This window comes from Podarcis filfolensis, assembly GCF_964270895.1.
Source record: "Podarcis filfolensis genome assembly, chromosome: 4".
Classification (NCBI taxonomy): Eukaryota; Metazoa; Chordata; class Lepidosauria; order Squamata; family Lacertidae; genus Podarcis; species Podarcis filfolensis.
Window position 1 is genome coordinate 25,807,828 of NC_139607.1, and position 14,439 is coordinate 25,822,266.

Sequence of the window (14,439 nt, forward strand, 5' to 3'; positions counted from 1 at the left end):
TATAGGATAAAAGAAGAGTCACATGGTACTACATGAAAGACCATGACTCAAACTTTTGCATATAGAAATCTGTCTGAGTGAATTCAAGTACTATAAATCCATGTAAGGATAAAAGCACCCATGTTGTGGTTGGTCCACATAGCCAGCTTCCTATTTGATTATGTGGTGTTAGGCTGCCTACACATCATTCTTCCCATGGATCTCTGGTCAACAGAATTTAAATGTGAACCTGGTCATTCAGAATGCAGAACTAGCAGGTGCTTTTCCTGTTTAAATTAGATATACTCCTCCTGTGCAAATGCTTAATGTAGCAAAGTAGTTCAAGCCAGGCAAATTTGAGAAAGCGTTCTGCAGTTGAGGTTCACAGAGGGGGAAAAGAAGCAAACCCCAGTGTGATGGAACTCTTTTAAATAGTTATTTGTGCTTGAAGTTTCTTGAGCAGCTTCCTTTGTTTAGGATGTTTCACACGTTTCACACACCCTTATATGGCGATAAATGTCCTATATAATGTAATCCTTGGGTGATAATTGATTGTGTTCTCTATTTTATTGAGCACAGTGAATGAAAGGATATATATATTCCTTTGTAAAATATTTCAGTTGTTAAAAGAGGACAAAAAGAATTGGTAAGAAGTCAAACCAAGTGTTGGAATATATTGTGTAGAAGCAGCTTAAAAACAAAACACTTCAAACGTCAGACTAGGACAGCTAAGTCATTATAACTGATTATACTTTAATAATATTTTTTCAAGTGCCTATAGGAGCTATATGTTATACATGAAACAGTTAAGTAGGGACAACCCCTGCCCATAGCTTGCAATCTTAATGACACCTTGAGGAAAGGTAAAAGGTGGACATTAAGGGATTTTAAAAAAAAAAGTCAAGGGAAAACAAAACTTTGGTAACCAGCTGTCCCACTGCTGTTGAGGTGCCTCAAGTTTCTATTTTGGCTACAAGTATAGAATAGCCTTTAAAGCAGCAATGATGCAACGCATAGCCGTCTTAAGAAAAAAAAAGGGTAGTTGGGATTTGGTGGTCTGGAGAGTTCAAGATGCAGTTACGTCTGTGAGTGTGTCTCCTCTTCTACAGCCAAATCAAATGAAAAGATCCAGGAATGGTACTGAGTAACTGTTGTTTCTGGGCTATTTCAGTTGTGCTTGCATCCTGGCTCATAGTATTTTCTCCTGGTCCAATAGGCACAGTGTCAAGAAGTACGGAAAAGAAAGGAGCTTGAACTCCAGATACTAACAGAAGCTATCCGCTGCTGGGAAGGAGAGGACATTAAAACACTTGGAAATGTTATTTACATGTCACAAGTCATGATTCAGTGTGCTGGAAGTGAGGTAATGCAGCTCTGTTTAAAAGAAATCCTGAAGTGGTTGGCGCCCCCCTGTCGTGTTCGCAGGCCCCTATCCACCCCCCCAACCATTCCTCCAAACTCCAGAAGAACCTGGCAGGGAGAGGGATAGAGGTGTTGCAAGTCACAAGCCAAACGGTAGAAAGCTGCCACCACCTCCTTTCCTGGGTCAATCCTCGAATGGGGTCCAAGGAGGAGAACCCCCCTTCGATGTTTACCGGGTTGCCCAGACCTGTGTCACTGTACTGTGACGCAGACAGAAATCCAACAGATAGATGCACCAAGGGTCAGGCACCAGTTTAGCTACCCCGGCAAAAGGCACAAAATACAAAAGGCAAAAGTCCTTTTCCAAATTTATTGAAAAAGCCGCTTGGAAAGTAAAAGCTTGCACATTTCTTGGAAGGTTACAAACAAACAAAAACATTGTACAGTACAATATAGCTAACTAAAACATACTCACAAAGCCTCACTAGTTCAAAGCATAGCAAGAACTCTCAAAGTCCGTTCTTCTGGTCAAACGCCCTCAGGTGAACACCAGGGCAAGATAGTCTGCAATTTGCATCTCAGTTCCCCAAACTTTTATCCTTGAGAATCCCACGTGGAGAAGGGGTTTAGGGACCAATCATTTCTTTAGGTTAATTACCAATGGCTATATGATGGGACTATATCTCCTGATTGTCAGGAGGCCAGCACAGCTGAACTTTGTTTATGCTCAAAGGACCTTGAGATCAAAAGACCGCTTCTTTGTTCCCATACTTTTCTGACATGTACCAGGCTCTTGAGCTGTAAATTACCTGATAGCCTTTTCACACCGAGCCCCGAGCTGCCAGAATTTACAAATCAGATAACATCTCCTTCCTGCCCAAATCAGGATGCAATTTGATTCACACTTCTAAAGACACGGAGGTTTGCAGTTAAAGAACCTAGACATCCATTCCCAGAAATCCACAGTTTTAACTCCTCCACAATGCCTCACTCTTGCATGAACCAAAGTTCAACATACTAAGATTTCCCAACTTCACTACACCCCCAGATAATCTTGTTTTTTAAAAATGCCTGACATGCCTTAATATTACTTAAATAACAACACATACCAGTGTTTGCGATCACAATATGCCATATGAAATTTTCTTTTGTCACTTAATTGTAACTTTGTATTTTAATGATTTGCCTTCTCTCTCTCTCTTTTAATAAGGAAAAGAATGAAAGATACCTTCTTCTCTTTCCTAACATATTGCTCATGTTGTCCGCCAGTCCTAGAATGAGTGGGTTTATCTATCAGGTAAAACAACTTTTAGTATAACTTTTTCTGCATACATTTATGTAATCTTTAGCTTTTGGAACATTTGTATCATATCCTCTGACTGATCCTATAAGGCAGAAGTGGGCAAGATTATGTCTGAAGGCCAAAATGACCCTCTAGGCCTCCCTCCATGACCTTCGGACTCTCCCTCCTCCACATCATGCCCCCTTCACCACGCCTTCTTGGCACCCTCAAGTACTTTTGTGTGGCTCAGATGTGGCCTTGAATTGCGATAATGCCTCTTGCTTCGCTGGAGATATGTATGTTTGTGGAAATGGCTGACCTTTGTGTGACTGGAATGAAGTCTACCATACAGCAGCAAGAGTCACTTATTTGATTGTTAAATTTCTATACTGCCCTTCATCTGAAGTTCACAGGGCGGTTTGCAATATAAAAACACCAAAAAGTGCCATAATAGCAAACAAAAACAACACATCCCCACAGTTTAAAATGCTATAAGGTAAAGGTAAAGGGACCCCTGACTATTAGGTCCAGTCATGACCGACTCTGGGGTTGCAGCGCTCATCTTGCTTTATTGGCCAAGGGAGCCGGCGTACAGCTTCTGGGTCATGTGGCCAGCATGACTAAGCCGCTTCTGGCGAACCAGAGCAGCGCACGGAAATGCCGTTTCCCTTCCCGCCAGAGCGGTACCTATTTATCTACTTGCACTTTGACGTGCTTTTGAACTGCTAGGTTGGCAGGAGCAGGGACAAAGCAACGGGAGCTCACCCCGTCGCGGGGATTCGAACCGCCAACCTTCTGATCGGCAAGTCCTAGGCTCTGTGGTTTAACCCACAGCGCCAGCCGCATAAAATGCTGTTAGCCAAAGGCCTGGGAGAAGAGGAATGCTTTTGCCTGGCATCTCTAGATAGGTAACGAAGATGCAGGGCAAGCCTTCCTGGGCAGACCATTCCACAGGGATCCACTGCAGAAAAGGCCCATTCTCGTGTTGCTGTCCTCTCGTGGAGGAGGCGCACCCCCTTTTTCTGCTTCCACCTCCAACCACCATGAACATACAACCTCTGCAATGTTTCTCACAAGAGAATGATTTGGTCCTCAACGACTGGAAAAGGTTCCTCAGCCTGCTGCTACTGTGGTAGAGGAGCAAGTAAGAAGCATAAAGGCGGCACTGTGGATATTGAACTCTCCAAGAGCAAGCTGTGTCCCAATCTTTGCTTAACCACCCCCTGGCTCAAAAACAATTCATATATTTGTTTTCATTCACTGAATGTATTTTAGGATTTATCAATGTAAATAAGCTCACAAAAGTTGCTCATCTGCTGGGGGCTGGCAGAGAAGAGACACAGAACTCCTTTCTTTTTGTTTGGCAGAACACCTGCTTCCCTGCATGCAGTTCCTTGTCACCCATGGCTCCTAGGCTAGTGCTTAAATACAAGGCTGCCATGTTTTTGGATTTTGTTTAAAGAATGGTTTGATATATCTGTTTTTTAGGGGAAATTGCCGCTAACAGGCATGACCATTGCAAAGCTAGAAGACAGTGAAAATCACAGAAATGCATTTGAAATATCAGGTAATGTCCTTGTGCTTCCCTGTCTGGTTCTGTTTGTATCATTTTCTGTGGCAAAAGCCAGCTTGAAAAAATAAGACAAGTTTTAAGTGACCTCTCTGGTCATACTGTTTATAATTTATTCATTTTTAAAATAGCATGTGGGTTGTTGTTTTTTTAAAGAACTCAAGACAGGCTTCGCCAGTAAAAAAATCAGCAGTATATCAGTAAAATAACAATATGGTCTCGATGCCTGCAATTGTAATCCACTCGATCACTGGGCCAGCAATCACTTCAAGCCTTCAGCCTGCACATGCGAGGGGGAAAGTGGGTTGAGGAATAGGAGTATACATGTCAGCCCTGCTCCAATGCCTCCTTCTCCTCCACCCTGATCTTCATAAGTTTTCTGCAGTGCCCATTTGTGTGTCCCTTTCCCTCTTTATATTTTTGCCGTCACCTGTCCAGCTGAACACCTGAAGAGGGCTTTAGTGGAAGGGAATTTTAGTGCCTTCACTGCACTCCCCCCCCAAAAAAGCTCTTGCAAACTGATTGGCTGTTCCAAAAACAGGGCAACACAGCTAAAAAGGTCCCCCCCAAAGTCACAGTAAGTCCGGGGTGGGGAGTGGGGCATTTGGGGCAAGGCTTCCTCAGTTGATCCCAGAGAGATTCACTAGAGGAACAGATATTCTGATGCACAGGGCCCGAGTCAATGCGTGAGGAACACATGGTCCACCGTATAATTCTGAACTACAACTCCCACCATCCCTAACCATTTGCCATGTTGGCTGGGACTGATGGAAGTTGGAGCCCAATAACATCTGGAGGGCCATAGGCTCCCCACCCCTGATTTAGAGTTCCAGAGGTTGAAATCAGCACCTTGATTTGTGCCTGGAAATTATAAAGCACGGGTATATTGAGACTTAACACCAGCTAAAACCTGAGCAAGCCATATTCTCTGCTAAGCAGAGTTAGCTGACTATAGCACTCCAAACAAGAGCACTGGTTCTTGAAGATGTAATGGCGAATCTCTGTGAGGCGGCCATCGTTGTGCAGGGGTAGTAGTGGTTCATAGGGAGAAAAACCCTAAACATCATATGTATTTGTATTTGTAACCTGCAAACCTCCCATATATTGTGTAACCAAGTATTACTCATCCTCAAAGGGACAAGAGAGATCTTAAGGAATGCTTGTTTAAGTGGAAGCATTCTTCTTTTCTCATCCCCAAATTGTGGTAAGGTGATGTGGAGGAGACACCAGATTCAGGAGAAGTGTGCTGATCCTTAAGAAGCAGAATATATGTTCATTTGTTTGAAACACGAAAGCGTTTTGCCGTGTTGGCTGTTGCTAATGTGAGAATTCAACACAACCGCTCTTTCCTTCTGTATTTTCTGTTGGGTTCCAGGAAGTATGATTGAACGGATATTGGTATCTTGTAACAACCAACAAGATTTGCATGAATGGGTAGATCATCTGCAGAAGCAAACCAAAGTGACTACTCTTGGGATGCCTGCTATTAAACCTCATTCTGTGCCATCTCACACGGTAAGAGGCCTTTAGTACCATTGGGTTTAAAATAGGTCATTTCTTTCTGTGTTGCTGGAGACAAATGAATGCATCCTGATAATTTAATTGTAGTCAGTGTTGGAGCTGTGCTAAAGTAGGGTATTAATGAAATATTGTGATTTGTTTGGGGGAAAAGAAGCACTTTGTGTTCGGGCACAAAGATAAACCAAACTCTGATTTGTTTTGTTTGCAGCAGGTTGAAGCATTCACATTCAACCATAGCTCATTTTAAACTATGGTTTAATGTGATGTGCTAACCATAAAAGGTAAAGGTAAAGGGACCCCTGACCATTAGGTCCAGTCGTGGCCGACTCTGGGGTTGCGGCGCTCATCTCGCTTTATTGGCCAAGGGAGCCGGCGTACAGCTTCCGGGTCATGTGGCCAACACGACTGAGCCGTTTCTGGTGAACCAGAGCAGCGCACAGAAATGCCGTTTACCTTCCCGCCAGAATGGTACCTATTTGCACTTTGACGTGCTTTCGAACTGCTAGGTTGGCAGGAGCTGGGACCGAGCAACGGGAGCTCACCCCGTTGCGGGGATTCGAACCGCCGACCTTCTGATCGGCAAGTCCTAGGCTCTGTGGTTTAACCCACAGCGCCACCCGCGTCCCATGTGCTAACCATACCATAGTGTTTTTAAGTCTTACTGCAGCAAATTTAATAACAAAAGCTTACTGGTGTAGGGTTATACGTGGCATTCCCTTTTGATTGTTCTTTCTTTGCTTGTGTGATGTTTGTTCATTTTGGCAGCTTCCTTCTCATCCTGTAACACCATCCAGCAAACATGCAGACAGCAAGCAAATGCCCCTGACTCCAGTATACCACACTCTTCCACATCCTTCACATCATGGGACGCCTCATACCACTATAAACTGGGGACCCCTGGAGCCTCCCAAAACTCCTAAGCCGTGGAGTTTGAGCTGCTTGCGGCCAGCACCTCCATTACGGCCTTCAGCAGCACTCTGTTACAAAGAGGTGAGCATGTGCAACCCAGTGAGAAGTCTAAATTCTTTCCAGGTCAGAATTCTATACGGATAACATAAAGGATTCCAGCTGAGATTCAGCTTGCATTGAGTCAGTCACAATTAACCAAGGCTGTGATTTCTAGTGAGTGGGAATATCTAATTTGACTTTGGGACACCATACACTTTTTCTCTTCAGCCACGTTTCTTACTGGAAGAAAGGATGGGGAGAAATATTTAATAGAAAGAGTAATGTTCTTGAAATGATGATGGATCAGACACTAGGGAAAATGTGTCCTGTGTGTTGGCATATAAAAAGCAAATCCTCCTTCGGTTGCGCTTTCACTGTCTCCAGGCCACGTGCAGTTTTCCTCAGCCAAAATTTAGTATTGTAAAAATAGAAATCGAGACAGCAGGGTTCCTGTTTGCTCTGTTTCTGAATTTGCACAGGCCTTCTGTTTTCACCAGTAGTTTTTGCCCAGGAAATGTCTCTTGTAGTTTAATAGTTTAAACGGGTTTTATTAATAGCAGCTCCTAAAATCAACACACACTAATATCTTTAGAGCAGCAAGATTATATAGGAGTTCAAAATCTTTTTGTCTTGGTGCTTTCCTCCTCCAGTGCAGTTTGGAGGAAGATTACAATGGAGATTACTTTCAGTGCAAACCATTAGTATTATGTGCAAACAAGGAATCTTGATTTAGAACAAACAATGGATAGTTGCTCAACAAGCCAGCTTCATATGAAGCTTGGGAACTGAAAGTAAAATTGACGTAAGTCCTTCCATCATACAGGAGCGGACTGGGGAGTACATGAGCCCAACTCTTCACTTGGGCGTATCCACATAGTGATAAGCCCATGGTTCAGTGTTAGAGGCAAAGCAGCCCAATGGCTTATAACAGCAAACCATGGTGACCAGATATTGGGCTCATAAACTTTCCCCTCTTCTTGGATATTCAGATTCCCTCTCTCCCTTTCTGATATGATCAAACCACAGTTTTCTGTTACATTGGAGCCAGGCAAAATTTGATCAAACTGGGAAGTGAGGGAGGAGGAATTGGGTAAGCATGAGCAAAAGGGCAAGGAGAGACCCAGTGTGCAAACACATTTGACTCAGGCCATTCAGTAGATTTCTGTCATGTTTTTCCACCACTTCCTTGTCCACCTTTTAAACAGACGTCTAGTTTACAGACAGACCAGCATATCTTGGAATTCCTGTAAATTAGCTTGTTTGCTCAGCAGAACTGAAGTGCTCTGTGTCTGTTGGTCTCCTCTTTTCAGTATCCTAATTTAATGCACACAGTTGTATCATCCTATTAGCACAATAACTTCCACCTGCTTTGGAACTTCTTCTCCCTCTCCTCACCTGTGCATCCCTACCTGCTTTAGGGCTTCTGGAACAGATTTGGGGGTCACACAGGGAGAGGAGGGGGAGAGGAAGTACCTTGGTGGGGGGGGGATGATTTCACTGGATACAGCTGGAAATTTATTATTTGTCAACTGTTGGAAGCCAAGAAAATGTGCTAAGTTGAACTCTCAAGGCTACATCCACAACAGAAGGCTGCGGCTGGATCTAGACACATCAAAGAAGCGTTTCAGTTTAAAGCGTTGTAAATTTAAACAGGGAAAACAGGTAGAGAAAAATAGGACTCCAGATTGCCATCTGGTGGCACAATGTTATATCGCACATACAACACATATACAGTCATACCTCGGCTCCCGAACACCTTGGGAGTCGAACGTTCTGGCTCCAGAATGATCGAAAACCAGAAATGATTGTTCCGGTTTTCGAATGTTCTTTTGGAAGCCGAATGTCCGACTGGGACTCTGTGGCTTCCGATTGGCTGCAGGAGCTTCCTGCAGCCAATCAGAAGGCACACCTTGGTTTCCGAACATTTCAGAAGTCAAACGGACTTCCGGAACGGATTCTGTTCGAATTCCGAGGTAAATCGCTTTTCTTTACTAGTCTAGCTGAGTCCCATGTGTCAGAAGACCAAAACTGGCTTATCATTTCTCCATCAGATTCTTATGATTCTTATGTTGTGATTTTAAATTGTAGTTATTTATGCAAACTTGATTTTATGCAAACTAATATAAAAGTTGAATATAAACATTAATCAATAAAGAAAAAAAAAACAATTTTTATTGTTATGTATTTCTAGTCAACAGCCCAGAATGGAAAGAAATTGTTCACGTGAATGAGAGTTTGTAATAGTGAAATGCTATTCTATTGGTGTGTTTTGATACTTTGACACAAGTAGGTTTTCACTGTGTTTGTGTGTATCTGTGTCCCCCCCTTTTTTTCTTTTAACTCCAGGATCTCAGCAAAAGTCCCAAAACCATGAAAAAGCTACTGCCCAAGCGAAAACCTGAACGGAAACCATCAGAAGAAGAGTTTTCGCTGAGAAAAAGTAAGTGTGTTTTGCTGTGTGGGCGAGTGAAAGCTTTTCATTCCTTCTGCTTAGTCCAAAAATTACTGTTGTTAAACAACTGGGAATCAGAATCTTTGCTGATTTACTGCAAACCACTTGGATCTATCATTAGATACCAATACCTTCTACCCACCCTTGGCTCAAAATCTATATCGTTCAGCTTAAATGTGCAAGGTCAGTGGTTATATGGCTTGCCCTTACTTCCTTTCATAAATGCAGGTATAATGAGCTGTACACATCTAAGTCACATTGAGAGCTTTGTTGTTGTTTAGTCGTTTAGTCGTGTCTGACTCTTTGTGACCCCATGGACCAGAGCACGCCAGGCACTCCTGTCTTCCACTGCCTCCCGCAGTTTGGTCAGACTCATGCTGGTAGCTTCGAGAACACTATCCAGCCATCTCATCCTCTGACATCCCCTTCTCCTTGTGCCCTCAATCTTTCCCAACATCAGGGTCTTTTCCAGGAAATCTTCTTTTCTCATGAGTATTGGAGTCTCAGCTTCACGATCTGTCCTTCCAGTGAGCACTCAGGGCTGATTTCCTTAAGAATGGATAAGTTTGATCTTTTTGCAGTCCATGGGACTCTCAAGAGTCTCCTCCAGACCATAATTCAAAAGCATCTATTCTTCGGTGATCAGCCTTCTTTATGGTCCAGCTCTCACTTCCATACATCACTACTGGGAAAACCATAGCTTTACTATATGGACCTTTGTTGGCAAGGTGATGTCTCTGCTTTTTAAGATGCTGTCTAGGTTTGTCATTGCTTTTCTCCCAAGAAGCAGGCGTCTTTTAGTTTTGTGGCTGCTGTCACCATCTGCAGTGATCATGGAGCCCAAGAAAGTAAAATCTCTCACTGCCTCCATTTCTTCCCCTTCTATTTGCCAGGAGGTGATGGGCCCAGTGGCCATTCAGAGCTAGGCCCATTAAAATCAGCAGACTTCAATTGATCCTGACTAACTTAAAAGTCCATTGATTTCTGCAGATCTAATCTTGAGCATGACTCATTTGGATACAGCTTAATGTTCTGAACGCCAAGGCAGCAGTCACCATTCCACAGTTAGTTGTTGCTAACAGGACTGCCCTGTGATAGGCAAGCTTTTTTACATTATCTCAGCAAGAAATCAGCATTTCACACATTTTGTTGCGTTGAATGATACCATGCTGGCGAAGCAGTAGGGACTAGCAGCACCATACTAGCAACAATAGTCACTGTGCGAAGTCAATCCACTGTAAAAGGTTGGATGGAGAATCACCTAGGGGTATACAGGATTAATGGAGATAGGTGCTCGTGCAGCAGGTCAAGACCCAGGAAGATAGGATGCCATGGCCCTGTTGACATAAGACAGTCGATGTTTTCAAAGGTATGTGTATGGGATTGGTGCGCCAGCTGTTGCATCTGTTAATATTGTCTTGAATTGACCAACACCTTCTTTTTATTTTCTGCAGGTACTGCTGCATTAGAGGAAGATGCTCAGATTCTAAAAGTCATTGAAGCTTACTGCACAAGTGCCAAAACGCGCCAAACATTAAATTCAAGTAAGTTTTAGAAAAAACATAAATAACATTACAACTGTCCTACTTATTCAGTAAGCAATATCTTTAGTGGTGACTCCAGCTCTTCTCCTTCTTCTTCTTTTGGCTGACAAGTGGCATGTCAAGTGATTATCAGATAAATGTGCTAAGAATAGCACAGGTAAAAATATTTGCAATGATGTAAATACAGCTTGTTCTGCATAGCGGCGCAAGTTTGGCAGGTGACATTTTGTGGTCGTTTGCACCCCACACTCGGGACAATTCCAAGATTCAGCCATCGGAGAAGCACTGTAAGGGTCAGGCCTGTGAACAGAGCAGTGACTGCCATGTTTTCATACTGGATTTCTCGAATTATGCATACTAACATTTTCGTTTTGGATATTTGTGCCAACACTTGTAGTCCATGCACCCATTTGTTTTAGACTTACCCAACTGAAGTCACTGAAAATGCCACAGGGCTATTCTAGAATAAGAGGACTGTAAACTACCATTCTAAACCAGTATTTTCTAAATGTTTGATTGCTAAGGTGTGGTTCGAATTGGAGGCACACTTCAAGTGACGCTCAGAAAGATAAATGTGCATTTTCTCAGTCAGCTCTTAGAATAGGGAACAGAGATCCTTCTTTCAACTTTGCAGAGGCAACCCATTTAATAGCCTTCTGCCATTTCCGTTGTCTAATCAGCCAAGTTTCAGAGATAGTGCCTTTCCGCTCCAACGTGGGCTGTGATAGGCATTTCCTGTACATCCTTACTTCCTCTGTTTGGGATGATGTCACTCACCACATAATGGAGAAAGAAGATATATAAGTTGTCTAAGGACTGTCTTCTCTGAGAGGTCTAAAGTAGTGCATGCAAGGCACACATCACAATCTCTCGTGGTACAGTTTGGAAACTGCTGCCATAAGCATTTCAGCCCTACTCTAACCTTTCCACTTCTGGAATAATATTCTTACAAACTTGGTAGATTGTCATGGTTTTGTATGTTAGCACAGGTGATGCTGAAGCCCATCCTAAATGTTCATTTATTGATGCAGCAAGTCTTAGAAAACTATTAATTGTGCATAAAACTTGTGTCTAAGAACAGGTAATCTTCAATACCCTAAGTCAAAAATTTTCTTTTTAAGAATGGTTAAGTGTTGATGTAGGGCATCATATTCAGTGAGATGCGCATTTTTTCAAAGGCATTTAAGAGACATTTAGTTTTACTTTTTTTAAAAAAAAAAGGTAACGGGGCATAAACAACTAATAGCAGTTTAAATTTTTTTTTGTTACAGATATCAATAATTCCCCTTTATTCCAGAAAAAAATATATGTATTTTTGTAAATACCTGTATGTTGAGCAAAGCTGCTGTTTTCAATTACTCAGATATATATCCAACTTACACTGTGTCTTGAGGACCCAGGTTATTTAATCTTAAACAAGGCTGCAATGGTGGAGATCCTCTATTGTAAGTAAAGCATTGCACCTATCAGGAGAATCTGCCAGCATGTATCACATCTACATAAGGGAATAAAATACTCTTTGGTTTATTCCAGTTTGCACAGTTTTGCCATTAGTCTATAAAACTAGTTTACAATCTATATTTCCATGCTCCAAATTCGTCAAATAGTTTGCTATTGGCAGAAATCAATGTAGACATTGGTTTGGGTTTTGTCTATTAAAACTTCTTAAGCCTTACATTTAATCAGGTTTTCAGCAACATGTATTGTTGAGAATATCTTAATGCCGGTGCCAGTCTTACTAGACTGGGAGCTAAGACTCTCGTGCTGCTTGCTGCTTTGGATCATTAATCAGAGGTCATACATGTCCACCAATAATTGAAATTTGACCTGTTTAATTCTTAGGAATTTATTGTAGGACTACTTTTTAGTCTTTTCATATTTATATTTTCTGGCTAGAACCTTTATGAAAAGGTTCGTAATGTTTGTAAGCCACGGTATCAAATCGTTGGTGCTGTGTTATGTCTTTGTGCTGTTACGTTTAGGCTGTTTTAATCAATTCTTTTCTAAAATCAGACTTTATTCTAGTCCTACAATTGCTTTGAAGTGGCAGCTATTACGTTTCTATGGGCGATTGCACTAGGGTGGGATCAGATAAATTGCTGATGTTTTGAATGGCACAACTGTGCTCAGTTGGTGTTTGTCATTATTTTTATAAGAAAAAAAAACAAAGTGAAAAGAAGTGTTTTGTGAAGCATACTTTTTTTTAGTTTATGCAACAGTGTGCTTACAGAAGCTCACAGCTGGTACAAAACGTATTTTGCTTTTTTGCCGTTTCCCCCTTTCTATGTATATTTTGTAAATATACATAGTGCAATAAATTTCATTGCATACATCAAAAAATCTGCAGCTTTTATTTGCATTTATCTGCAATGAAAATAAAGGTAATAGCTATTAGATGCACGGCTTCTTTTTTTCAAGGCTGCTGATATTGTTAAAATTATATTTGTTTTTGTTTTTTAAAATTATCTGCCCATGTGTAATTTAACAGGAATTGGCAAAAGGAACAGGATTTGGCCTTGTGCTTTAGGAATGAGGCAAAGTATAGATGTAATGCTTCTCAGTCTCTAGCGTGTGGTTTAGGAGACTGGGAAACGTGTGTGCCTGCCTCAGACTCGAGAGGACATGCAATAGCTAAATAGGCCCCTTTAGCACAACACCATTTCTTTGTCTCCAGTCTGTCCTCACCTCTGTGTTCACATCCTGACTGTTCCTCATAGTGCAGGTCTGCAATTCCGTTAGTAGCACCGTCCATCTCTCATTTTGGAGGTGCTGCTTCTGGAAATGCACATTAACTATGTCCAGGGGATAGGGGAACCCCATTGCCCTGGAAATCTGTGGCATCAGAGGGTAGGGCAGAAGCCTTTTCTCTCCAGTGGAAAAGCACAGCCCATGTTTCGTGAAAGGTTTTTGGGAGATGGGCATGAAAAGGAAAATGGCTGGCCACCAGGGTTTCTGCCTCCGCCCCTCTTCTCATTCTAGTTAAACCATGTCTTCAACTCTGTGTGCTCTATGCTGCTTTCAGGGCAACAAAAGCATTTTTTTAAGGGCCTTTCCACACAATCAATCTGTTGTGCAGCAAATGTGTATTTGCTTCTTCTTTTGAGTATAGTTCACACATCTTCTGGAAGGAGGTATATTACTTTTGAGGGGAGACTGCAGAGAAGCAGTCCTTTCCTGCGGAGATCTATTGCAATTGCCAAATGGAATTTGGTTGCATAGGCATCACAGGTCCCAGAATTTATTTTATTACATTTAGGGATTATTATCATGCTCGTCACTAACGTTCCTACTGAATATTATTCTCTTCTAGTTAGTGCCTGCATCATTCTTTAATCCCTTAAGAGAGAGAGAGATTGAAAACATCTACAGTGGTACCTCAGGTTACATACGCTTCAGGTTACATATGCTTCAGGTTACAGACTCCGCTAACCCAGAAATAGTGCTTCAGGTTAAGAACTTTGCTTCAGGATGAGAACAGAAATCGTGCTCCGGCGGCGCGGCAGCAGCAGGAAGCCCCATTAGCTAAAGTGGTACCTCAGGTTAAGAACAGTTTCAGGTTAAGAACGGACCTCTGTAACGAATTAAGTACTTAACCTGAGGTACCACTGTATTCAGTTTTCATACTTTTTTGCTGGGGATGTTCAGCATAGGAGTGCTTATCTAGCATATTTGTGTTTTAAAAAGTTTCCTCATCTTCCTCTCCCAGCAAAAAAGACAACGGCCACCCACTCACACCCACCCCACCGCACAGTTCTTGATGCTGGAGCACCAGCTATTAGTG

General features: G+C 42.2%; 1 protein-coding gene across 6 annotated transcripts in view; it reads left to right on the forward strand.

Annotated features, from left to right (window-relative positions):
* ARHGEF7 (Rho guanine nucleotide exchange factor 7) overlaps positions 1–14,439 on the forward strand; it is an 84,496-nt gene that overhangs the window by 47,638 nt on the left and 22,419 nt on the right. For all 6 annotated transcript variants that reach the window (XM_083610607.1, XM_083610608.1, XM_083610606.1 and 3 more), the window contains exons 12-18: positions 1,196–1,342; positions 2,552–2,638; positions 4,112–4,190; positions 5,569–5,708; positions 6,480–6,704; positions 9,009–9,102; positions 10,569–10,658. In XM_083610607.1, coding sequence (XP_083466733.1) covers positions 1,196–1,342; positions 2,552–2,638; positions 4,112–4,190; positions 5,569–5,708; positions 6,480–6,704; positions 9,009–9,102; positions 10,569–10,658 — 862 coding nt within the window. The remainder of the gene's footprint in view (positions 1–1,195; positions 1,343–2,551; positions 2,639–4,111; positions 4,191–5,568; positions 5,709–6,479; positions 6,705–9,008; positions 9,103–10,568; positions 10,659–14,439) is intronic.